The sequence below is a fragment of the Ambystoma mexicanum genome, chromosome 7q (assembly GCF_040938575.1).
Source record: "Ambystoma mexicanum isolate Mex_15411 chromosome 7q, UKY_AmexF1_1, whole genome shotgun sequence".
NCBI lineage: Eukaryota > Metazoa > Chordata > Amphibia > Caudata > Ambystomatidae > Ambystoma > Ambystoma mexicanum.
The window spans coordinates 328,151,273-328,178,929 of NC_090941.1; the positions used below are offsets into that span (position 1 = coordinate 328,151,273).

Consider the following 27,657-nt stretch of genomic DNA (forward strand, 5'->3'; position numbering starts at 1 on the left):
GTGCTTTTCTCATCTATAATACCGCGAACAGTATGGCCTACTGCTCATGGATGTTCCGAGCCAGACGAGGGAAGGTGTCTTATCAACAGAAGCATGTACACGTTTTTGTCCGCTCGTGGAATGTTCTTCTGCAACAATGACCTTATTACTTGTGGAAATGCAGAGTTTTTCCAAGAAAATGCCATTTTGTTGTCATCCATTGGCAATGCAGTTTTCTTTGCTTGTATACAGGATGCTGTGAAGAGGTAACTGAACTAATGTGCATAGAAGAAAACACAAAAGCTACTAAAAACAGACAAAAAAGGTGTTTTTGTAGAAGGATCTACACCAAAAACAAAAAAAAAACACTCTTAAGAGTCGCCCCTTACTACGAACTCCCCCTGCCCCGGTTGCAAGTTATTCCTGCACGCCTGCACGCAGCACAAAAGTCGCATGCAGGCATTTTGCGGGTGGCGGCCACGAAAATGGAACTTTGGGGACTGTCCATTGAGTTGCTTAGGATGTGCGGCAATAGGAAGAGGGACTCCTGCTGCACTGGAGACCGGCCCTCGACGTACTTGGGGACCTGCACGTGCCACATTCGACACGCCCCACCATGCTGGCCTATGGAAATGGGACTGTAGCGATTGTCCTATCATGTGCTACTCAGGGTGTGCGTCAGCGGAAAGCATGCCAATAGGAAGGACGACGACTCCTGCTTTACTGGGGTGCGGCCCTGGCGGTACTTGGAGAAAGGCACGTGCCACATTCTGCGTTTGTGAGCATGCTGGCCAATAGAAATGGGACTATGGCCTTTGGCCTATCAGGTGCTCTGGGTGTGCGTCACGGGAAAGGGAGGCGTTCACTTTTCCATCTTTGTGTACACCGGCTGGCAAACATGGCAAGATGCACAGTTTTCGTCGTGGGTGATTATTTTGTGGAAGACCTGTGCGTGTATGCCCTCCAAGAAGACTTGTCTAGCAATTTAGGTTTGGAGGGAGTAGACGTTTTGTGGAGTGGTATGGAATCGTGCTGTTTCGGCGGACTGCTTCTAGAATGTCGACGTGTGGCCTCTTCGGCAACTGTACATGTTGTGACTGTGCAATTTGGAGGCTTCTTTTTGGGTTACATGCCTTGTTCCCGTGTGTTGAGTCACTGAAGATTTTGATGAAAGCAGTGCAGCACATTTTTCCTACTGCCAAAGTGCTTTTCTCATGTATACTGCAGAGAATTGTGTGGCATTATTCCAATGCTTCATGTCGCCAGCCAGAGGTTGGAAGGGGTCTCATCAACAGAAGCATGTGTGACTTCTTGAGTGCTGCTAGGATGTTCTCCTGTGAGAATGAGAACATTTGTTCCCGATACATACACATTTCAAGGCAAATGGCATGTCTTTGTCGGCCAGTGGCAATGAAATGTTCGTTCACAATCTACAGACTGCACCGAAGACCTTACTGTAAGAATGTGAGCTGAAGTTGAAAACGCACATTTCACGTATGAAAACCCCCAAAAAAGTGTTTCTAGGGAAGCACCTTAAAAAAAAAAAGTATGATGTCATATTTGATGTCATGGGTGTTAGTCCTTTCAGTGAACAGTGGTAGCGTGAGTTATGTGTGCGTAGCGTACCATAACTTGCGAATTTCTGGGTTTTTTAGGTTTTACCTGTAACCACAACGTCCCTGTAGCTACGGTTTTCCATTGAATTTCGTAGGTTTTGTAGTGGTGCAACTTAACCATAACGTCCCTTTAACAAGGTTTTCTGTTAGTGATATATATAGTAACCAGTATTTCTATATAACTCCCTAACTGTATGACGGTTTCTTTGGACCATATGTATGCTATAAGTTCTTTGTACCTTCCTACATCCCTCTCTCCCTCCTCAGATAAGCCTAACTACTCTGCCATAGCTACCCTTACCTTGAGTGGTACGGGCCCATACTACAAGTTGGAGCTCTGTTTTGCCAAGTAGAGAGCGTTTTATAATGTCCTAGATATGTGGACTTTAGAAAAACTCCCTAAGAGCTTCTCTCTGTTCTGCATAGTCAGCTATCCTCTATTCTTGATCTTTCTGCGATACAGTCGATCACCCTATTCTACTTTGTTCTCTTTCCTCTTTGGGCCTTTCTGGGTCTGTTCTCAAGTAGTTCATATCTTATCTTTCAAACCGTTGTTACCTGATCTCGTGGTAACAACTCGTGATCTCGTGATTACAACTCTTCCTGCCTGCCCGGTTCTTTTTGGGGTTCCTCATGGTCTGTGGCCCTTTTCTTTTCTCTCTGTTCTCATCAGCTCTTTTAATCTTTCATTTCACTTTTACGCTGATGGAACTCAAATCTTATTTTCCTTCTCTTCTTTCTCTTCCTCTCTCCAAGACACTGGGCCTCATCAGGAGTTGGGTGGAGTGGGACAGTGCGGCGGTAATGCTATTACCTCTGCATTTACCGCTCCGCCCTATCCCGAGTATGGCCATACCTCAATGCATTCACCTCCAGCTGTGCTGGAGATTAATGTGCCGGTGGTACAGGCATTTTTGGCGCCATTACCGCTGGCGGTAGCTGTGCTTGATATAATTGCGCCGTGCATACCCATTGGGTCCAATGGACCCAATGGGAATGGGGAATTTACCGCCCCGCAACTTGTGATCCGGTGCAAATTGCAGCAGTCCAAGTTGTGGTAATGCTGGTAGCGTTGGGTGGTATCCCGGCACAATTGAGGCCGGGATACCGCCCAACTCCTGATGAGGCCCACTGTCTCTCCCACTCTTATCAGCTGTTACAACATGGATGGCCTCACGCTTCCTTCATCTCAACAGTTCTCAGAACGAGATTCTCTAGTTTCCTTCGGCATCCTCTTACCCTTTTCCAATGCCCTCTGGTATTTAATTCCCCCAACTTTGCTCCGATTCTCCCCTTCAGCTCACAGTCTTAGGTTCATTTTTCATTCCTTTTTCTCTCTTCATATATCTACCACAGCTCATTCTGCTTGACATCATCTTTATAATCTTTGTCTTTGTTTTTTCCCAACTTAATTACTGTTCCGTTCTTTTTCATGGTGTCCTCTTCTCTTATATTGCTCCCTGGCCCTCGGTCTTTACTCCGCTATCCCACCTTTTATTTCAGCTCCCTTCCTGCTCCTCTGTAACTCCTTTTCTCATGTCAGCCTCTCTACTTCCCTTTATCTATTCTTTCACTTTTGTTTTCTTGGTTTTCAAATCCTTGCACAGTCCTGCTCCTCCATGTCTCTTTTCTCTGGTCTTCCTATAAGCCCCTGCAGTTTCTCTTCACTACCAGTCCCTCTTTCTTCTCTGTTCACAGACCACCCTGTGCCCCTTCTCGCTTTCGTTCATTCACGCTTCCTGCACGCAAACGCTGGAATGCCCTTCCCCTTCATATTCACTCCTCCTCTTCCCCTTCATATTCACTCCTCCTCTTCCTTCCATGTCTTTCGAAGTTAAAAACTAGTTTGCTTCAGATGCTTTCCCATTCATAATTCTGTTGTCATGCTTTGCCTACCCTTCATTGTTAATTTGTACTGTTGCTCAATCGTTATTGTCAAACTGCTTTTGCAAAAGCACTCTATTAAAGAAAATGTATATTCCAAATTCATTACTGAGAAGACCAGATGATCCCTTGTATTATTCTGAGCCTAATGAGTTTTCATGGCAACAGACAGTAAAACATTCCACACCAGATGGCCCAGCCAAGAATCTCCTGGGAAACGCAAACCTTTCCTCACATTTGACCATGTCTTTGGGGCTGGAGTGAAGAAAGGAGGTTGTCAGAGATTTCACTGGAGCGCTAACAAGCATTGCCCAAACCAACTCAGAACATCCATATTATGTGTATGCTTGAAGGGCTTATTGACTTCTTTTGTAATGAAAATGTGTAGGCCAATATTATGAAATAACATTTCAATTATGTCATTCCTTTGTGTTTCATGTTCTAAGAATCATTTGCAATTTAAACACTGCCAGTAAAGTAGAAAAATGGTAAACTGTGATGCTTCATTTTGAACACATGCCAACGTTTTGATTTATAGCATTACAAGTGAGTGCTTAGGCTTGTTTTCAACATTGTTTTCCTGCTTGTAGAAACGTGTGTTGATTTTCTTTAGCTTTGAGCACATTGTTCCAGTGGGACAAAGTACCCCTTTATATGACTACAAATAGTTATATTTTAGTAATATTTTTAGCACTTCTAGTTGTGAGTTTATCACAGTTTTACCTACCTGCATCCCGTAGTTACACCCTGTTTGAGGTAATTGAAAGAACCATACACACATGCAAATGAAGCAAGACGTTATTCTGGCGCCTCTTTCACTTATAATTGAAGCTCTCTCAATGTTTCTTGTTGGGTGATGTCCATTACGTGAGGTGTCAGCTATCTGCTTGCTTGATCAGCATAATATTTCTCAGTTCAATTAAATTATATGCACCACACACTATTCATTGCACATTTGTATGACGCCTATACACAAGTGTTTCCAGGTGCCACAAGACAAGATGGGGGATAGGGAGGGGGGCAGGAGAGGGGGAGCATGGGAATCACAAAGGTAGACAACAAAAACGGTTATATTGGCCTTGAGACAATCGTACCGTGCAAGTGCATGACAAGGTGGTAAGTGAAGGGGGGAGGCGGGGGAAAGTGCAGGAGTGGGGTGCCCACAAGGGTGGGGGCAGGCAAGTGCTGGACGGGCCAAAGGCAGCAAGTGCCATGGGAAGGGGGCTGGGAGAGGTTGAGTGCGGTGAACAGTGAGGACCAAGCTGAGCTAGTCAGGGAAAGGGGGCCTGAAGGCAAGTTCTGGCAAAGGATGCTGCGGGGACTGGTAGGGGGTGGTCTGAACCATGTACGACTCTGAAGGGACCATGCCCCAGTCGCCGCGGCAGAGGGAGAAATTAGCACGGGAGGGTGAGGGGAGGTAAGGAAGAGGAGAAAAGGAGTCTTGAGAGGTTTCTGGAACTTAAGAAGAACCGGCTCAAGTCTGAGGGGTGTTAGGGGGGGGCGTTCCTGAGGGAGGGGCCAGCCGAGGAAAGGTATCAACCTCCCACTGTCTGCTTGGAGGAACGTTTGACCTGCAGAGAGTTGGAGCCAGAGGGCTCAAGGACTCTAGCCGGGAGGCAGTTAGGGAGGGAAAGCTGGATGTAAAGAGGTCCCAGGCACCAGACAGCCTTGTGGATGATGCAAAGGGTATTGAATTTGATCCTTGTGGTCACTGGGAGCCAGTGGAGATATTTTAGGGCTGGAGAGAAGTGGTCCCTGGGCTTGAGGCAAAGGGTAAGTCTTACAGTCCTATTCTGGATTAGTTGAAGTGGGCGAAGGGACGAAAAAGGCATTGAGGACGAGGCTGTTGCAGTAGTCTATCCAGAGAGAACCACGGCTCTGGGGATATTGAACTTCTGGGAGAAGGTGAGGAAAGGTAAAGGCCCCTGAGGAGATGCAACTGAAAGTTGGACTTCTTGGCAAGATCCGTGATGTGTGGAGAGAAAGAGAGAGACAAGTCAAAGATGATCCCAAGGTTTTTTGCCTCACAAATGGATGATGGGAGGGGGCTGTGAGAAACCTAAAGGTGCCTCCCTGACTAGTCCCTGGGGATCTGTCATCCATGTGGCCAGGACACGGCCATCGCTGTTAGATCCAGTTCCTGGGGGAGGATCACCGGGATGGGGGTCCTCGGGAGTGAAGTGGGACACCGACAGGTGAGACACGGTATCCCCCTGCTTTCAACACCCTTTCCCCATCCTACCACGTAGGACCGTCAGAAACACTGCCAACCCTCCTCCTTTCCAACATAAACACTTTTGCATACCATGACAGACAACGGATTTACACCAAAGCTGTTTACCTGACATGTCCCAACGCAAGGGTCAGGTAATTGACCAGAATCACACATACACCTGACAGCCCTTGCCCTTCCCCAAAGGAATAAAAGGTGGAACACAACAGCACAATTCAAGCAATGCAGGACGCACAACAAGGCGGCTATCCAAGTGCAACGATTCAAGGGGAGGGGAGACTCTGCGAGCACCAAGGGGGCGACAAGGAGAAAAGACCAGCGAAACCTCCAGGAAAGGAATAGTAAGACCGCAAACAATAGCCAGCGTGTGTTGCAGCACATGCCAACGGTACAGGGAGCATGCCTATGGTGATTATCAGGACAGTGAGAGATGCCTGCTACCGTGGTACCGTCCTTGACTCCAGATACAAGAAACGCCAAGCGGTTCATCACAGCCGATGAGTCGAGGGTAGAGCCGTTAAGAAACCAGACTGTGTTGTACTGATGCAAAGGGAAAACCAGCTGAAGAGGGGTCCGACGCCACTTGGGTGTTCACTGGAGGGACTCTGATCCCTCCCGTGTTTGTTGAAACTACTGATACCAGAAGGCCTTAGGAGGACTGCAAGGGAACCGTCGAAGCGGTCATACAGGGGGGTCTAACAAAATCCTCTGTAAAGTCGAAAGTCTTTGACCGACAAACCATTGAAAGCTACGGGAGACTAATCCCGTTCTATGAGCAAAGAGAAGGGAACTGTGTGTTTGGCAAGAGTGAACCCGACAGAGGGATGTCAACAGTTCATTGTTTAAAAATACATTAAGGCTTGTGATTGCAACGGGTACTAGGGTTTTGAGCAGATGTTAACAGCCGAGAGGGGTCTCCGCCCGGAAGAGGGTGGGACCCAGAGGTGAAGAAACATCACCCTAATCGCCATAGAAAGGAACATTTATTATTTTGAATATACCAAATCCTCGAAGGCAAGAGACTTTTGAGAGAAAATAGACTTGCCCATCGAGGCTCCTGATATCTGAGAACAGCACTATCGTCTTGTGCTGGGAAAGCTTGAGTGTGTTGTGCTTGAGGGTCCCAACTTGTCCTGTGCTCAAAACCCGCAGAAGGGAGAACCCCAGCAACCACATCGTGAGTTATTATTTATGAACACTTTTTCTTTATTGTAAACCCTATCCCACACTCTTTCTATATTTAGTTGTAATGATTGGCAATAGTTTTTTTTTAGTATAGGCCCTTTTACTTTGACAAGACGCCACAAGGACTGCCTTATTTTTTGTTTGATGGTCGAAGCTTGCTCCCATCTTAGGTTTAGATTAGGCGTTTTTCCAACTTGTTTATTTAGTTTAATAAACACCCTTGAACTGTGACCACTTGTCTGTCTTTACTGTTGCCACCATGAGTTTGTTACAGGACCCAGGGAGTCATGCCATAGAGAGGGGGGAAACAAGGAGCAGGCGTCCCAATGAGAAGGATCTCTGTTTTACTGGCATTACAGAGCACCGTGTCTGAATAGCAGTCAGACAGTCCGGTATGAGGGAGCAGGTGGAGGAGGTAGGGGATGGCAGCTTGAAAGAGAGCTGTGTGTTGTCTGCATAAAACTGGAAATGAGGGAAGAAAGTGGATATCAGGGGGGCCAGGTAGATATTGAAGAGCCATGGTGATAGGATAGAGCCCTGAGGGACGCCACAGGTAGAGAGTGAAGTGAGGTGGAGGAAAGAAAAGGACTCATTTGCACTTGGGAGGGTCTGTTTGAAAGGAAGGAGGTAGGCTACGTCAGTACCCTGTCCGTGATGGCCAGGGTATCATGGAGACGGTTTATGAGGATGGAGTGGTTGACTGTGTCAAAGGCAGCGGAAAAATCGAGGAGGATCAGTACAGAGGGAGTGTTTGAGTCCATGTTGGAGAGTAGAACTTCACAGGTGTTCAAGAAAGCAGTTTCCGTGCCTCTTCGGTGTGGAGGGTCTGTTGGGGGATGACCAGCTTCTCCACGAGTATGCCCAAAAAAGGATTGATTGAGATAGGGTGATAGTTAGCCAGACAAGAAGGGTCAGCAGACTTTTTAGTAGAGGGTGCACAAGGGAGTGCTTAAGGGGAGGAGACGGTGGCAAATGAATGGTTGCAGAGATCAGCCAAGACTGGGGCAAGAGAGGCGATGTTGTCCTTGATGGTTCTGGAAGAGCAGGGTAGCACCTGTTTAAAAGAGACTTTCATGGGGGCGTGACCTGGAGCGCCGACGATGCGGTCGCTCCTTTGACGGCCTCCGTGGGATGCACGCTGCCGCAACATTAGGCTAGCTCGACGAACCGAAACATGACCAAGGCTTGTTGAGTGCCTGCTGCAGTGGTGGCCGCGCTCTGGGAGTCTTCCGAGGACCAGCCGCAGAGATATGATTCTTAATCCCCCCCACCCGTACCTTACTCCAAGATGGCGGACCGAGGCTTGGGAGACCGCAGAGGCCGAAGAGTGGCGTAAGAGGGGGAGGAGCTCCCACCCCCGGAAGATCACCGCTGTGGTCCCCCCATGGCGGCGGCCCCCGTATATAGTACTCTTCGCCTGGGGTTACCATCCCCCATCCTGTCTTTGCAAACAACGCTGAGGCCACGACAAAACAGCCCAACACGGCCCTAGCCGAGGCACACTGGCCTGGTGGCCAGAAAGAGGGAGCCTTCTGCGGACGTCCCGGCGGCCCTGCCCAGGGAGCTGGGGAGTGGCCGGGAGGATCCCGCTCCGGGCGCAGCTTGCCACGCCGACAACAATTGAATAAGCCCCGTCCTGGAGAGGAGGTGGGCCAGGGGAGGGGGACATCGATGGGGCTGCTACAGTGCCTTCCCACATTGAACCACCACAGGCAGCGGTGGCCGCTACAGCTCCGATCAGCTTGCCAGGCTCTGGGTGAGACAAGCTACTGCTTTGGAAATGGGCTAGGAGCTACACAGCGGGTCCTGTGCAGGCCTGGTGAGCTCCCTCCAGCAACCAAGAGGGGGTGGACAGACACAACTACCCCCTTACCTACCTGACACACGATAAGATCTTCCATCCTCCTGGGGCGCCCCGGCCCACCTTCTGCAACCCCCTATCTATCCACTCTGACTCTCTGGCCCCCAACACCCCAGTAATCTCCCCCTCAACGCCTCACAGAAGCCCTGTTTCGCATAGGGGAACAAGATGTTCAAACAAGCCAAAACCGTCAAAAACCGGACATTGAAACAATGCTGATGTCGATGGATAAATCTAAAAAACAAGAACCCCCTGGTTCCACCCTTCTGGAGGCCCCGGAAGACAAGGGTACCCTCACTACGAAAAATATTAGGGCTTTCATGGCGGACATTAAAGCAGAATTCAGATCATGCATGCTGGAATTATCTACCAAACTGGAAAACACCGACCAAAGAGTAACGGACACTGAACAGAGGCTAGGAGAAGTCGAAGATCGGACACAGGACCAAGCGTCCACCCTGGCGGAGGTTCAGCACTCAATCAAACTCCTCCAGGATAAATGTGAAATATTGGAATTTAAACAAGAAGATCTAGAAAACAGGGCCCGACGCAACAACCTGCGCATCCGAGGGGTCCCAACCTCAGTTCCGGATAGAAACCTGGCGGAATACTTGGGGGACCTATTCCAAGCTCTCCTACTGGATTTTGATAAGTCGCAACTCCTCCTGGACCGCACTCGCAGGATGCGCCCTCGCCGGGGAGTGGAAGCGGACTCTCCACAGGACGTCATTACCAGAGTGCACTTCTTCACGACAAAGGAAGCCATTTCTGCAATCAGTCGCTCTTGCGACGAAATAACTTTTCAGAGCACCCCATACAAATTTACCAAGATCTATCCGTCCTCAATCTCCAGAAGAGGGGAGCTCTTCGACCCCTGGCTGTCTTTTACAAGACCAACAAATTCGTTATTGTTGGCTCTTCCCCACAGCCCTACAATTCTCCTACAAAGGCACCCAAAGAAGAATCGGCCACCTGGAAGACGCCGAAAAGGTAATGAACCTGACGCCCTCTGAAGCGCGGTCACCCATGAATTCTGAGAAGGCCTCTAACTCCGACCTCTTGAGATTACCCATCACTAAGGCAAACTCCTGGACCAGAGTCCCGAGGTTCAGAAGGAAGAAATAGCCTCACCCAAAAGAACCCAATCAGCCATAAGAAACTAAAGATGCCCCCGACGGTCGGGGCGCGGGCCCCACCCCACGGCCTATGCCCACTTCCGAGGTTCAATCCATCTAAGTCTTTGGAAGGCGATACCTACAAGTTTAGCCATGTTGGCTATGAACAGTTACGTGGCCATGTTGGCCAAGGGGTGGTGCTGGACACACAAACCTGCCCCCCCCCCAGTTAAATCTCTGCCTCCTTGTTGGAGGCCGGAGCAAAAATCTCAATGGCAGGGAAACGCGCATCCGCAGTACCCACGAGATGCTGGCTGACACAACCTCATCCCCCGCACCACCACCAGACATAGTGACTCCCTCGTCTTGCATCCCAGATCACTGCACCCAGAATTTCGTTTCAGTGAATGTTAGAGGTCTAAACTTCCTAGCCAAACGCAAGTCAATATTGCAAAAACTCCAAAACAAAGGGGCCGCGGTAGCCATGCTGCAGGAAACGCACTTATTGCCAACCGACTTTGGACGTTTACGCTCCCGCCTCTTCCCGAAACAATTTGTTGCATCTGGAAACTCCAAAAAAGAGGGCACTGCCATTCTCTTCAGGAAGGGGGTGGACCCCCAGATTCTCGACACGAAGCTCTGCCTGTAGGGTCGGTTCGTTGCTGTGAAATGCCTGCTACTTGGGGGAACTATACTCCTTTGTGTCGATATATGCTCCTAACTCTGCTCAAACCACATTCTACGAGGCCTTATGCGCTACTCTTCCCTCCTTCCTAGAGGGCCAAGTCATCATTGGCGGCGACTTCAACGGAGTGCTGGACCCTACAATGGACCAATCCCACCCCCCATCATCCGGAGACTTCACCTTAGCTTTGGCACTGCTACGGCTATTCAGGACCCTGGATGTGGTAGACGCATGGATGGGTCTTCACCCCTCCGAAAAAGACTTTTCATTCTACTCGCACTTCCACAGAACATTCTGTAGGATTCATCTCCTTTTGGTCTCCCCCCCAAATCCTCTCATTCACCAATGAGGTCACCATAGGCCCGTGGATTCCGTCGGATCATGGCCCAGTGTCCTTGGAAATCCGAATCCAGGACCCCCCCCATCCGGCCCGACGTAGATGGACACTCTATGATCCAATTCTCAACGAAATGCTGCTTAGGGACTCGATCGCCACTACGATCAAGAACTTCTTTCTGGAAAATCCCGTAATGGACACATCGCCCACCAACACCTGGGACGCCATGAAAGCGGTCGTGAGGGGGGAATTAATAGCACAGGGAGTTGCCTTCCACAAAGCCAGACGTCAAACCGCCTGGCCCTCGAAGACGACCTCCGGAAAGCGGAGCAAACTCATAAAGAAAAAGGATGTTCCCCGAGAATCCAACGAGCCATTCGCACGGCACAGAAAAAGATTGAGGCCCACTACGCCAAACATACAGCACACCAAATGGCAAAGGCCAAGCAATTCTATTACGCCAAAAAACAATAAAGCAAATAAATTACTGGTGGCCAAACTAGCCAAAGCTAAACGAAACAACACGATTATTGGGCTCCGGGACACGTATGGCTGAATCCAATACGCAGAACAAGACAAACAACGCCTGGCAGCTGAGCATCTGAAACGGATAATGACTGCTCCACCACGGGACGTGAGGGAACAAAGGGAATACCTCCGCAAAGCAGCACTCCCTCGAATTCCGGACTCCACGCGAGACCTCCTGGACGCACCAATCTCTACTGAGGAGGTAGATGAGGCTATAAAATCACTTAAATCTCGTGCACCAGGCCCAGATGGCTACACAACCAGGTTCTACAGGGTTTTCAAGCACCAACTACTCGCCCCACTGGCACATCTGTTCAACTCCTTTAGAGAGACCGGCGTGATAATCCCCTCCATGCAAGAGTCAATCACCATCCTGCTCCCCAAACCTGGAGGTGACCTGAGATGTCCAGCTTCATATAGACCCATCGCCCTCCTCAACATTGATGCCAATATCTACTCTAAGATTCTGGCAACTTGCCTAGCCCACATCCTCCCGGATATAATTCAGCCCGACCAGTGCGGCTTCCTGAAGAACCGGTCTCCAGCGGACAATATTCGCAGAGCTTTGAACCTGGTGGATCTAGCCACACGTGGAGAAAGAGGGATGGTGCTCATGGCACTGGACGCAACCAAGGCGTTTGATAAGGTGGATTGGACATTTATGAGGCTTACCCTAGAGACATTTGGATTTGGGCCGAAATTCCACAAAATGATTCTAGCCAACTACAAAGCACCCAGAACCCTATTTAGAATCAATGGCAATCTCTTGGTCCCCATCACACTGACCTGCGGAACGAGACAGGGATGCCCGCTTTACCCACTTCTATTCGCCTTGATTATGGAGCCCTTCGCCCAACGGATTAGGCCGAACCACCTAATCAAGGGGCTCCAAGTAGGCCTCTCGCACCATAAACTGGCCCTCTACGCGGACAATGTCCTTTTAACCATCACTGACCCCCGCAGCTCCTTGGCAGACGCCTTGGCTGAACTAAACAACTACGGAAGGGTCACAGGCTTCACTGTTAACTTCAATAAATCAGCAGCGCTGGGAATAAGGATTTAATCGAGAGAGCGAGAAGACCTAATTCCAATGTGCCCGATCCAATGGAAAGCGAAAGCTATCAACTACCTGGGGGTCCAGATTCCGGCTAAACTGACAGATGTCTATTGCATGATCTTCCTGCCGCTCTTCCAAGAGTTGGAGACCGACCTGTAACGCTGGGTGTCCCAGGAGATCTCCCTGATGGGCAGGATCACAGCTTGTAAAATGAACCTGCTGCCGAGATTCCTGTATTCGTGCTCCGCCCTTCCAGTGATGATCCCGACCCCTGCACTTCAGAACCTACAGAGGAAAATGCTGCAATTCATCTGGAGGGGGAAAAAAGCCAGAATACCAAGAGACTCGATGATGGGGAATGCAAAGCTAGGCGGCCTGGGGGTCCCAGACCTCCAGAAATACCAGATAGCAGCCCAACTAGCGTGCACCCAAGCATGGCAAACAATTAATAATCGCCCCAGATGGGTGGACATGGAACAATCGCGCCTAGCTCTTCCCCTACGCTTTCTCCCCCACATCCCACCGGCGACTAGACGACCATGGCAAGAGCTATTACTGTCCACCAGGCACACTGTCGCCATATGGGATAAAACGCTGAAGCAAAAGAAGATCTCAAGGGGACTCAAACCCTCATCCCCAGTCTTTCTGAACCCTGCCTTTTCTCCAGGAACAGCTCCCAAAAATGTTTGTGGGCGGATTGGAGACTATAGGGCAACTCTTTGAGGGAGGACAACCACTCTCCTACGAACAATGTAAAGAAATCTTCCACCTCCAAGAAACAGACAGGTTTACTTACCTCCAACTGCGGCATTGGTGCTCCCGCCCACAGACACGCCAAGCAGCAACCTGACTTCCCACACCCATAGAACTTACTCTCAAAGACCTACCACTCCGAGTTAAGATTTCAGCATTATATAAGCTTCTCCAAAAAGACTTTCTCACCTCCAAATCCTAGGCCATGGCACAATGGGAGGCAGACCTGGGACACCCCATAGAGGACCAAGCCTGGGTGGACATCTGGCCCGCACCCAATCAGCATCCACCTGTGTTACGAATAGAGAATGCGTCCACAAAATCTTGCTACGCTGGTACTCCTCCCCCCCCTCCCCCTTAAGACTGCACCACATGAATCACTCGGTGGACCCAGCTTGCTGGAGACGATGTGGCCAAGTAGGATCCTTTTTCCACATGTGGTGGACCTGTCCCAAGGCCCAGAACTTCTGGAAGGAATGCCTGGCGGTCATTGCTGAAATCATGCACATTACACTCCCACTAGAGCCCAAACCTTTTCTCCTGGGCACCCCGGTCCCGGGGATTTATCCACGCACAGGCCCTAAAGCTAAACTGTTGTCCCAATGCCTGTTGGCGGATAGAATAGTGGTAGCCCGCACATGGAAATCGGTGGAGGGCCCACTCCTGCCCTTGTGGTGGGTGAAGCTTTGGGATGTGCTCATCGCTGAGAAGGTGACCGCGGCCAGAGCAGGTCTTCTCCACCGCTTACAGAACATTTGGAACCCGGTCCTCGAATTTGATCGAGACGTCCCAGCATTAACATACAAACCCCAGCTGGCCAGGAGGGTCCTAGAGAGCTGGCCCACCCCACAGAGACAGGAACAAGAAGAGCACCTGAATACGGGATGAACTCAGGGAGGGGGTGGGGGAAGTAATGCTCTTGTGTAATAATGCATACTAAATGTTGACTTCAAATGAATGTAATGTTTCCTGCCTTGTTCAAAAATAAACATATTTAAAAAAATAAATAAGAGACTTTCGCAGAGCAGACAACTGTAGAGATCTCATCTAGTGCAATGAGAAGGAAAGAAGAGAGTATGAGGGAGAAAAGGGAGGCCAAGGGAGGCGAGTGAAGCAGAGTGGGTTGCGGGGGTGGAGACAGATGACCGAGGAGACAGGATGTCCAGAGTTTTGGAGGAGAACTGGGCGGCCATTGCAGAGCAGAGGGCATGGCAGGGAGGGGAAGGCTAAGGTAGAATTGGCAAGTTCCTTGCAGATTTTAAAGAGTTAAGCCGTGGTGTTGGTGGTTCCAGAGATGGGGGCTTGGCCATGACCCCTCTTCTTGGAGCAGATGGCGAGATGATATTGCCTTTTGGAGTAGGCGGCAGGCTAGTTTGTCAGAGGATGAGCTAGATGCCTGCCACTTCCGCTCTGCAGCTTTGCACTTGTGTTTCAAAGCAGCAAAGTCGGAGCCATACCAAGAGTTGCACTTGGAGGCAGGCTTCATGCGGATCCTCATGACTGGGACAAGAATGTCCAGGGTGTTAGAGATAGAAAGCTGTAGGTTAGCTAGAACAGAGTCAGAAGGAGAGTCAAATTAAGGGGGAGGAGGAATGAAGGAAGAGGCAAATGCAGCGACTGACGCACGTTTAATCGGTCGAATGACGGAGAATGAGACTGTCGTTGCGGGCAGAGGCATCATCAGGGGAGTTCAAGGTGGGTAGAGAGGAGAGAGTGGTCAGGCCAGGAGAGAGGGGTAGTAAGAGGGTTGGAGAGAGGGATATCTGTTGAGATGAGAGCATCCAAGATGTGGCCGGCTGAGTGGGTTGGGCCAGAAGAAAGGGTTGTGAGGGAAATAGTGTTGCTAAAGAGAACAGCGGCCACATCAGGAGAGTCGAGAGGATGTTAAAGTCCCCAGGGAAGATACATTTGGGGGAGGAGGCAAGAAGAGAGAAAGACAGGTCGGCCAATTCAGAGAGGAAGAGGGAGGGAGGTCGGTCGGTCCGGGAGGCCGGTCCGGGAGGCCTGTAGATTGTAGCGAGAGTAAGAGAGAAGGTAGGTGTTAGGGAGAATTATCAAAAATGTGCTAATTCCCTCCACCTTAGAGACCCCCAGGAACTTTGCTCGATTATGAGGACTTGATATTTTTACCTGGAGAGAGTGAGACCCTTTTTTAATGCGATTTTATACACTGTTTCTTTTTGGTTATGGAGTCTAACCAACTCCATAGGCATCATCTTTTACAATTGTGTCACAAAGCACCTTTAGTGCAGTGCCCCAGGGAAGTCTTCCAGATTTCCCAAGGTTTAAATACCTTCTCTGGGATCAACTACTGTTTCCCAGAACAGTAAAGTGAAAATGACTTTACTTAGCATTGTAACTTTCTAGACCCAGCACACCCTATCTTAGAATGGACTACTGGAGGGGTTACTTAGTATCTCCTTTGTCTAGCTTCTTATGTAGCATATTATATTTGTATTTTATTGAATTTATATAGCGTTTTAATCCAAAACGCTTTACAAGAGGAACCAACAATATACAGCAAGCATTACATAACAATTGAATTAAACCAAAAAGCAGTACAAAAAACAATTTACATTATCGAAGGAGAAGAAGAGAAGGGAGGGGTCAAGAAGATAGAAGAGAAAGTGGGTGGGATGGAAGGTGAGAGTACAATGTTAATGTTAAAGGACATTGGTACCGCGCACTATCACCACCGGAATGGTCCCCTGGCGCTCTGGCGGCTCTGAAAGAGGAAGGGAGGGTGAGTTAGTGGGAGGAAGCTGGAAAAGTGCAAGAGAGCAGTGATGTGCTGTTGGCGGCCTCAACCAGGTGGGTCCGTTGGCTGGGCCTGGGGTGTTTGCGGCCGGTAGTCATCATGTACTGTTGTGCGAGTCTGTGTTTTTGTTTTGTTGTTGCAATGTAGTGAAGTTTGTGCGGTTTGTTGTGCTGTAGGTTTGTGGTTGTGTTTGGTTTGGAGTTTGAGAGATGTATGCAGAGGGGGAAATTGTTAGTGGAATTGGTTAGTTGGCATCTCTATCCTGAATTGAGGCGCTGACAGAAACCCACCTATGGCGCCCGAGTGTCTGGGGTAGGCAGGAAGTGAGGGAGGTACCCGAAATTCCCTTTGCTTAGTCTCCTAGGAGACCCAAATGCACTCTGTGGTGATTGGCTGGCTGACTGTCTGGCAAGGGCAGCCACCCTGCTGGGTGAATGACAGCTAGGCTGGAATGAATGGGAGAGAGCTGAATAAAAGGCGAGTCTTTTGGCTTGGAGGAAGGCAGTCGACCACTGGACGAAGGAACAGAAGAAGAGCTTGCAGAGGATGCCTGCTGCAACTCCTCGACCATTGGTTTGCCCGGTGCACAAGCCCTGCTGCAGTGACTACTTACCAAGTTCGCATCGACGGAGAAGCCCCTGCAAGGACGACTTCTCCCTTTGAGTTGGTGGGGCCAATCAACTCCAAAGTAAGCCACCTGGACACCCATCTCGCAGCAGGTTGAATTTCCTCAAAGTTGCTGCAGGAAACCGTATAGCCAGGGCGAGGGACACCAGATTGTGTGCTTTACTTTTAAGCTAGCCTAAAGCTTTTGGAAGATCCTCCAGACTCCCACGAAGCAGGACTGACCAAGCCGGAGCCCCCTCAGCAGAGTGCGGGACCCCAGAAGCAAGAAAGTTCCACCTTGACAGCCAGGAACCGCGCTTATAGCTATTTACTGTACCGCAAGGAGCTGAAAAGCGAAACAGCCACTCAAAGTGAAGTTTGCCGTTGCCAGTTTGAACAGTCCCAGTGCAGTGGAGGAGTCCTCTGACGTCCTCCCTCTTGTCCCTTTTGGGCAAAGTTTGAATGCAGTACCATCTGGGAACACTACAAACTATGACTACAGGTATAGGCAACCCAACCTTTGGTATAAGCTTGTAATGCACAATTTTGGTAGCGTGTTGAGCAGCCAGGCTTATCTCAAGAGGGGAAATGTGAGCTGTAGTGGAGTTACACAAAGATTCACAATTACAGGTATTCAAACCAACTCTTACACTCAAGGATTCTTGTATAAACAATAATGTATTTATCAGTCAGTTATAATCCTTCTTCAGAAGGGAGCAATAGAATAGTAACACACAAATATACTTCAATACTGTACACTTTGAGTTCCTGAATCGGACAAGGTCCTTTTGGGATGGCCCACAGACACAACCTACACCCACAGGTGACTTCAGTAACAAGGGTGCTGGGGACATTAAAACCTTATTGTTGGCATTCAGAATACTCTTTAAAAGTTGGTAAAAGGCAAAGGGTATTAGAACACAAGAGACCACAAATATTCCAAAGCAGTGCAGATACTTTTAGAGTTCACTAGAAGAGTCATTCAATTCAATAGGCTAAGCCAAACTCAATGGCCAAAAGTCTTGGATAGGATAAAGCACTCCTGTTAAGTAATGGGAAAGTCTTTGCACAAGTTCTTTGGAGTCTTTGATGAAAAGAAGAATCAAATGTAGGGCCACAAGCTGATTAATTAGACTTGTGAGTTGTGGATGTTACAAGCACTTCTACAGTAAGAGGTAAGTTCTCTTAGACTTGTTTTACAGTACCTTGGTAAAAAAAGAAAAGATGCAGCTGATGACTTATGTTCCTGTGCAGCTCTGCAGATCTCGCTGTTCCTGGGCCTCAGTCGGGGGGACAAGAGGGAGGACGTCGGGGGACTCCTGCACTGGGGCTGGTCAAAAAGCTGGAAAAGGCAGATCTTCCATTCCGGTAGTTGTAGACAAGCACACAAACTGGTGTCCCTCTCCCTGGTTATTCGGTTTCCTGCAGCACTCTGAAGAAAATACAACCAGCTCCGAGAATGGTATCCAGGTGGCTTACGGGTCGAGTTGATTGGTCCCACCAACTCAAAGGGAGAAGTCGTCCTTGAAGGGCTTCTCTGTCGAGATGAACTTGGCGATTCGTACCTGCAGCAGGGCTTTACCGGGCAAACCAACGGTCCAGGAGTTGCAGCAGCGGTCCTCTTCCAGCTTGTTTTCGGTTCTTTCGTTCCAGTGGTCGAATCTGCCTTCCAAGCCAAGAGACTCGCCTTTTATCCAGTTTCCTTGCATTCATTCCAGCCTAGCTGCCACTCGCCCAGCAGGGTGGCTGTCCTTGCCGGACAGTCAGCCAGCATATCACGCCAGAGTGCATTTGGGTCTCCTAGGAGACTAAGCACAGGGAGGCTCGGGCACCTCCCTCCCTTCCTGCCCACCCCAGACACTCGGGCGCCAGTGACGGTCTTCAGTCCTGAAGCCCGCCGATGGCGCAGGAACAAAGGGACAAAACCTGGTTTGGCACGCAGAGACAAACTCTGGAAGGACCTTTCCAAAAAGAAATGGTGAAAAAAGAAGACCGGGACCTGTTTAAACAAAGGGGGCTTAGATGCCATCTTGAAAAACATGGCTCCCCCGATTTAAGGCTACCGGTGTTCGCGGTCTGGAAAAATCATGGTAGTTCATTATAAAAGCACTGCCACCAGCCATTTCGTGAGGAAAGGGTAGCATTTGACTGCTACATGAGTTTCTAGACCTAGGGGATACTCAGTAACACCTTCAGCACTCTACTGTAAAATTGGGTGGGCTGGGTCTAGGAATTTAAAAAGACTAGTAAAGTCAATTTCACTTTACTTTCTCTGGGAAGCAGTAGTTTATCCCAGAGGAGGTATTTAAACCTTGGGACAGCCAAAAAGGCTTCCCCTGTGTCACTGCACTGAGGGTGCTTTGTCACACACATGCAAAGATGATGCCAATGGAGTTGTCTAAAACTCCATAATCAAAAACTCCATAATCAAAGAACACATTCAAAACACATGAGAGAGTGGGGAAAAAAGGCTCACACTCTCTCCAGGTAAAGAAATCAAGTCCTCAAAATCCAGCGAAGTTGCTGGGGGGGTCTCTAAGGTGAAGGGAATTACCACATTTATGATAATGCTCCCTAACAAGCACTCCTTGTGGATTTCCGCTAACTCGTGCAAGGTGCAGCAGTGGAGGAGGTTCCCCTCTTTCGAAGAGGCTTACGGTTCTACTCATGGATTTTTGCAATACAGAAAAAGAACCAGGCAGGCCTGCGAGTGGTCTTGAATCTGGCCTTCCTGAACCTATCCCTACCCCTCCAAAAGTTCAAGATCGTTACTCCAGCTCTGATATCGGAGTCTCTGTGTTGGGGGAGATTGGAGAGGCTCCCTGTACTTGAAGGATGCATATCTACAAGTCCAAATTTGGCAGCACCAGCGCTCCCTCCTATGGTACAGAGTGATGGGCTTGCATTTCCAGTACAAGGTACTCCCATTTGGGCTGAACTCAGCCCCACAGGTATTCACAAGGGTTTTGATTGCAGTGGTGGCATTGCTCAGGTCGGAGGGACACCATGTATACCCATACCTCGATGACTGGCTAGTCCGAGCGGAATCCCCAGGTAAGGTTCGGAATTCGGCCTCCAGACTCATGGATACCCTATACAAATTGGCGTTCTCCATCAACCACAATAAAACCCAGCTTTTTCACAAGGGTTTTGATTGCAGTGGTGGCATTGCTCAGGTCGGAGGGACACCATGTATACCCATACCTCGATGACTGGCTAGTCCGAGCGGAATCCCCAGGTAAGGTTCGGAATTCGGCCTCCAGACTCATGGATACCATATACAAATTGGCGTTCTCCATCAACCACAATAAAACCCAGCTTCAGCCTACCCAGACCTTAGTCTTCCTGGATCTGTTGTGTGATACAAAAGCGCAAAGGATTTTCCCCACCATGGAAAAGGTGATGGCTATCATGGCGGCTACTGGTCACTTGCTTAACAAGATGTGGACATCGGCCTGGTGGTACCAACATCTGTTGGGAATTATGGCAGCCTGCCTGCTAGCGGTCCTGCATACCAGACTAAAAATGAAAGCGCAATTGCACCTCTTGGCCTCCTGGAACCAGACAACGGGCTCCCAGGCAGCATCGATCTCCATCCCGGCGGACCTCCACCAGGATCTGATATGATGGAGGCAGGACAAATGTAAGTAAAGTCAATTTCGCTTTACTGCTCTGGGAAACAGTAGTTTATCCCAGAGAAGGTATTTAAACCTTTGGGAAGTCTGAAAGACTTCCCTGTGCCACTGCACTGAAGGTGTTGTGTGACGCAATGTGGTTATGGAGTCTGGCAAACTTCATAGGCATCATCTTTTAGAGAGTTCAAAATAACATTTAAAATGCATGAGAGAGTGGGGAAAAAGGGTCTCACCCTCTGCAGGTTAAAATAATCAAGTCTTCAAAATCCAGAAAAGTTGCTGGGGGTCTCTAAGGTGGAGGGAATTAGCACATTTCTGAGAATTTTCCCGAACAACCCTTCGCAGGGGCAGGGTATGATGCTCCTCTCCCAGCGGGGGAGGGCGTGGGGGGGGTGGGAGGCAGTAGTTCACCCCGCCCCGGAGCGGCCTGGTTCCTGAGCACGTAACCCTGCAACATCTTCATCCTTCTCTGGACAAGCTGAAAATAATTCAGTCAGCAAGAAGCGACTCCACCAGGAAACAATACAAGAGCAAATGTGCTAGGTTTTGCTTCTGGGACAAGGAAAGTGGCATAGACCCGTTAAGCTGCACATTGTATCAGGTACTATCGCTCTCAGCACATTTAGCAGTGTCGGGGGTTCAGGTGGACAAATGCTGCTCCTACCTAGCCGCTATAGGTGCATATAGCAATTCAAACGACGAATCATTCGCCACCACCAACCCGGTGGTTAAAAGTTACCTGATGGGGCTAACAAAGCTGTACCCCCCCACTCCCTCATCAAAAGACTGCACCCGTTATGGGATCTAAATGTGGTGCTGGGCGCTTTGGCGCATAAACCATTTGAGCCCATGGCTTCCGTGGACATAAGACTGGTCACAATCAAGACCGCTCTACTGATGTGCCTCACTTCAGCGCGAAGAGTGAGTGAAGTTCAGGCCCTTGTGGTGTCTGAACTCTATACCATGTTCCATCGAGACAAGGTGGTACTCTGCACCCACCCTACTTGGGCTACCCCCTCAGCATTCTGCCTGCACTATTGCCTAGGTGGCAGCGCAACATCAGACTCTGCTTTCGGTCCTTTTCTCTTAGAGTATGTCATCTCACCTCCCAGTGGCGTAAATCGTTGGTAATCACCCATGCAGTATGGAAGAAAAGGGACAGGACCTAGGAGAAATTAAAGTTACTCACCATAGGGACTAACGTACTCCTAGTCCATAGTCCGTCTTATGTCCCACCGTCCTTAAAAAGGTACGTAGTTAAGCAGTTCAACCTGGCTGACGCATCAAAGGGACAGAGGTGTGATGCGGAGTCAAGGGAGCCCATGCTCCCAGGGTCACGCCCCTCCACATGTCTTAATTTGAAGGGGCAGAGCAATGTTTTCTGGTAAAACTTCCGTTCCTATCACTAGCGAGGGACGCACATGCAGTATGGAGGAAAGGGACTATGGAATAGTCACTACGGTGAGTAACTTATTCTTTTACCGAGAAATGTTTACCAAAAAAATACTGTTTAAAAAAAATATATATGGGTGTGTGTAAGGTGTTACAACGGGTGGGGAGGGGTTTAAAAACATGGGGAAACATGGGGAAACAGTGCGGGGTTTGGGGATGTGAGCCCCCACATAAAAAACTTTTTGTATTTTTTCAGTAAAAATGTTTTGGTAAAAAATGCCTCACATAAAAGAATCTTCGCTAAAATTACATAGAACCCCATGAACATGTGTGCGTTGTGACTGTCTGGGACAGAAAACCAGGCTAAACCAGTTTGAGCCACAGTCGAGCAGCCCATATTAGTACAACACTCATTTTATGCCTGCCTGGGGTCCAAGCAGACAAAGGGATAGCCCAAAACAAAATGACGGGGGGTTTGGGGTAGGGCTTGGAAACATGCCTTAGTGGCCCAATTATAAAAATGCCTTCACTCCTGGTGAAGCCAAATCTAAAATTGCTGCTGCCACCAGTCTACTGCCCAACACAGAATCATATTGGGACCACAATGGGGCACTTAAAAGCATCCCTATCCTATGAGCCAAATGAGCTGTTATAGAACAGCACACGAGTTACATTGACTGTGGGCTTCAGTAAAAGTTACTCTGTTCACAAAAATAAAGTCACAGATTCAGGGAAAAAGCAAAACGTTCAGCAGTCCTGTGAATTGGGACACGAGAACCCCAAAAATGAAATTGTCCTAACAAAACGAAAAAGTGTACTGTTGACATTTTAACAGTGATATAATTGTGTTTTGGACATCATAATATCGTTTTGTTATTGCCATTTATTTTTCTGGCATATGCTCAACTGTCCACTAAACTATATTTGAATCTGATTGTAGGACATGAAGCACAGAATTGACCTGAGACACCTTTGTGTATGCAGTGTGGATCCCCCTGGGTGTACTGACATTGATGATGCTTTGCATTGCCGGGACATGGAAAATGGTAATCTTGAGGTAAGCATGCCTCTTTTTTTCTTACATTGTCTGCGTTTATTTATTTATAAGGGAGTCTCTGACTTTTAGATCCCTAGCATTACAGAATGTTAAAACATTGACATTGCAACAGACCAGTAAGCACTGCATAGGGAGCGAACACAATTGGTTCCGCTAAAAATGTTATTTTTTACTAAATTAGTATTTTGCAGCAGTACAACCGTCTGTAGAATAATGGGCTTAAGTGTGTCCTACTAGAAACCCAAATTGAGGTGGTCCAGGATAAGCCTAGGTAAAGGGCTCAAAGTGGTGTAGCCTGATAAAGCATGCTTTATGTAAAGAGTTAGTTGGGTTATCGAAGATAATGTTTGGTATTAGCTGATTACATGGCACTCTGTTAATTGATCCTGATCTTTTCCAAAGGTATGGTATTTGTTTTTTTAAAGCTAGATAACTCTATCAGTAGCTAGAGAGAACCGATTCTGCAAGCTCTACGCCATGTTTAGTATAGATATATATTTTTTAAAACATCAGAGTGATTCTTTTTTCTGATCACAATTGTTTTTATGAAAATGTTTTGCTGAATGGATCTTTCATGGTTTAGTTAGAAATGTCATTGGGTAAAGTTGCATCTTCAATTCCCATTTTGTGGGCATATGGCGCTACTTAGCTTTAATTAGCAGGAGATCTGGTGGGCGTCTGAATTTGTTGACTCTTCCCTTCTGTGGTTGACCTAGTGTTAGGAAAGATTTCTCTTTTTGAAACTTGCCCTCCAAACTTTCCTGTGCAACCCCATTCTTTATCTGCTTTTATGCTGTCCTGACTTTTTTAAAGGGAATTAAAGCCTGCAGCTACACTTCACCTGCCTTTTGCTCATTGTTATGGGGAAACTGATCCACCCTTCAGACTATCAGTACTGGGAAACAGTTTCCTTTTTTAATTCTTATACTTTTTAACATTGCACACAACACCTTACCATGCAGTGGGGATGCTTTTGTATCCCCCTAGCTTTTTTACACATGGGATTTTTGGTTACTTTTAAATGTGCCCAAAGACAAGCTGGTGGCAGCAGATATAGTTTTACTGTATTAGCATTAATTTCGGTGTGCGCATTCGCGTTTCCCACATATATCTACTAAACGTGACCAGTGCCCTAAAATGTCAGTGCCACGAGATTTTCGCTTGTTCTTTTGCGTATTGTAGATTGGCCTTCTTAGGTTAGGAAAGTCCTTATAACCGGGAAAGCTGATGCTTTCGCGGGCTATTAATGCCTTGTTTTGTGTTTGGTGGCCAGGAAGGAGGTGGGGCTGTCTAGTCCCAGTCCATTGGTGGGCTTGGCCTTGCTTCCAGCTCCGATTTTGGATAAGAGCAGGGTCGGTCTGGGGCATAAAACTGTCTCTGGCACCTAGAAAAAAGTGTCCCACAGTTGCAAATGACAATTCATTCCTTTTGTAACAGACTGTTTTGAGTAGTAACCAAGGGGGAAGTTTTTGATAAAATGTGATGCAAATTGTGCATTTAAAGAATATTTATTCAGCAACATTACTCAAAGCTACTAGCCGCACAGCGAAGTAACTCCTCAAAGTGGCCCACATTGGCCACAAAAGTGTCCCACTTTGACCAAAAAACCTGGCCCACACTAGCATTTAACATTCTTGTTTCAGGCATTGCCCTTTTGCCCTAAAGGCCAGTCTAAGCCTGAAGAAGAGGGCTTAATACCCTCTCCTAGTGAGACCCCAAGCCCTTTTTACTGGACGTCTGGTCTTTTTTCTTGTTCACCTGAATGAGGGGAGCCTTTTCCCCCTCATTCATTCTTACATGCTCGAACCATTGGAACTCTGTTCTTTGTTTGACCTATTTTTATGGAGTCTTGCTACCATATCTCTTAAAGGCATCTGTGTTACACTTTGGCAGAAACAGCACCCGCTGTGCAGTGTTGCTGAGTACCCTTTGGGTTCTCCTTTCTATATTTATTTAGGTTGTAGGTGAAAGGGTCGAATGAAAAGATTTGAAATACAATTGCAGCATTGATTAACTCCAGGTCCCACACTGCCCATGCCCTTGACATGGCTGATCTGATCACCACTCATGACCTCAACCTTATAGCCGTCACTGAAACCTGGCTCCATGCGGCCTCAGGACCTCTACTATCCCTTGCAATCCCTGAAGGCTACTCTATCATCAGAAGCGATCGCAACACTACCCAAACCAAAGGAGGAGGCATAGCTATCATTTACAAAACCGCGATAAATCTGCATCTCTCCACTCCTTGCCAATTTAAATCAGCAGAATCCCTCACAGCTAAGCTTGCCATCTCCCCTAACCAGACCATCACTGTCCACATTATATACAGACCTCCCGGCCCTTTATCCACCTTTACTGAGAATCTCGCCCCACACCCTGTCTGAAAACCCCAAGACTACCTCTCAAATCATCGCATTAGGTGATTTCAATCTAGGCCTCCTAGACCCCAACGATGCACCTGCCCATGTTGTCAATAGCCTACTACTCAACCTAGGCTTGACACAACGGGTTACCGCAACAACTCACTCCAAAAGCAGAATCCTAGATTAGATAGCTGACCTCAACTGTGACTCTGTCAATGCCAACTTACCATGTGCCTGGACGGACCATCACCTTATCACCTTTAGCATCCCCACTAAAACCATCCACTCCATCCCCAATATAGCACCTGCTACATCCACCAGGAACAAGCGCAACATAACCTGCGCCAAACTTCTCCCACTCATCCTCCCTGCCCTTAATGATCTAGCTTCTGCATGTGCGGATCCTACTGTCTTGGTAGACACTTATAATCAAACTATGCTAAAAGCACTCGATCTTATGCATCCCTGCAAACTACGTAAACCTAAACCCGGGGCCCACCTTAACTCCTGGTTCACCCCTCAGCTGAGAACCTTACGCAAGGAAAAAAGGACCCTTGAAACTCGCTGGAGAAGTCACCCTACGGAGTCTAGTAAAGCAAGTATAGCACTAGCGACTCTAAACTACAAAGAAGCCATACTGTCTGCTAAAAAAACGTATTGAAAGTGCCCAATCTAACACCAAGGAGCTATTCAAAATCTTAAGGGGACTGGAATCCCCTGTCACTCCCCCAGATACCTGTTCCAAAGACAGCACCTGGTGTACAAACATCCAAAAGGCTCTCTTGGGGAAAATCATCATGCTCCAAACTAAAATGAATGAAAAATAAACAGCCTGCACTAATTTATATCACAGCTTGCCCCTCAGGCTAACCACAAACCTAACACTGTATCCTTGCAACCTTTCTGCTTCTCACCTCTTTCTACCTTGGAAGTTGAACACATTAACAGCCTTTAGCCCTCTAATTGTCAGGGAGACTCTTGCCCTGCCACCATTATCAAGGAGGCCTCACATGACCTGGCGCGTTTTATTACCACACTCATAAACTCCTCCTTCAGTTCAGGGATTGTCCCTGATAACCATTGAGGATTCCTGGTTTTTTCCTCTTCTGGAAAAACCAACCTTGGACACTAACATTCCCACTAATTACAGACCAATCATCACTGTGCCATTTCTTCTAAAAATTCTTGATCAAGCTGCATACCTGCAGATCCAAGATTATCTCAAAACTAACAACCTCCTGGGCCTAAGGCAATCGGGTTTCCGCCCTCGCCATGGCACAGAAACTGCGCTTTTAGACCTAAAAACACAAATTGAAGACTTAAGAGACACGGGAAAATTACTCCTATTAGACCTCTTTGCAGCATTTGCCTTAGTTAATCATCAAATACTATGCCACCACCTTTAAAACTGCTGCCAACTTCTCGTAGAAAGCTACTGCTTGGATTACCTCCTTCTTGGACAATAGATCCATGAGGGTCTTTTCCCCCTTCGCCACTGCTGAACCTTCCCCCATCACATGTGGAGTCCCTCAAGGATCCTGTGTGTCCCTGACACTCTACAATGTCTTCACAAAACCCCTATTTGACATCTTGGACCGCATGGGTGTCTCGTACACCAACTACACTGACAACAACCAAATACTTATTCCTATCACAGGTGATCACAAAACTGACTCCCTAGCTATCAACGCCATTTACCAAGTCATCCAGGCTTGGATGGCGCAGCATGAACTGTGCTTAAACGACGAGAAGACTGAGCTCCTCATCTTAGGCTCATCTCAAAAACTCAGTAAACTTGATCCTTCATTCAAGTCCTTCACCATTGATGGTAACTCCATCAAAGTGGCCAAAGATACTAAGACACTAGGTATTTACCTTGATTCCACTCTCTCCTTATCTAGACAAACCAATGCAGTCTCTTCAGCCGCATCCTACACATGCAATCTTATCACAGCTTGCAGCCCCTTTCTGTCACGAGCCAACTGCACAAGTTTAGCCAGGATGCTGGTCCTCTCCAAAATTGACTACTTCAATGCCCTTTATCTGGGTACCAACCAATGCAACATCAGAAAACTTCAAATTATCCAGAACAACACTATTAGAGCGGCCCTCAACATCCCTAGGACCTCACATATCTCCGAATACAGACGGAACCTCCACTGGCTCTGTCACCCAAAGAGTCTCTCTTAAAGCGCTAGCACTTATACACAAAAGCATCGCTAACCAAGCCCCAAGCTACCTATCCAACAGGTTCACATCTCATTCAGCTGCAAGACCTCTCAGAAGTGCCCAATCTAACTGCCTTGTCATCCCACGCTTCAACCTCCAAAAATCGGTAGGTCGCAGCTTCCCGGTCCTCACAGTCAAGCTGTGGAACACATTACGTAACCCACTCGGAGCTGAACCATCTTTCCCTACCTTCAAGCGTAATGTCAAAGCCTTGCTATCCATCCATGACCTTGTATGACCTGGATTGTAACATCTAACTTTGTATAATAGGCCTTTTGCATTATTTCTTGCCTTTTTGCTAAGCATGTGTAACCTGCATACCCTATTATGAAACATGTATATTTTGTATATTTCAATGTAAATACGTCTAACTGTATCATG

General features: G+C 48.0%; 1 protein-coding gene across 2 annotated transcripts in view; it reads left to right on the top strand.

Moving 5' to 3' along the window:
• Positions 1-27,657, top strand: part of DIS3 (DIS3 homolog, exosome endoribonuclease and 3'-5' exoribonuclease) — an 859,785-nt gene that overhangs the window by 295,982 nt on the left and 536,146 nt on the right. For both annotated transcript variants that reach the window (XM_069639429.1, XM_069639430.1), the window contains one exon: positions 22,565-22,681. In XM_069639429.1, coding sequence (XP_069495530.1) covers positions 22,565-22,681 — 117 coding nt within the window. The remainder of the gene's footprint in view (positions 1-22,564; positions 22,682-27,657) is intronic.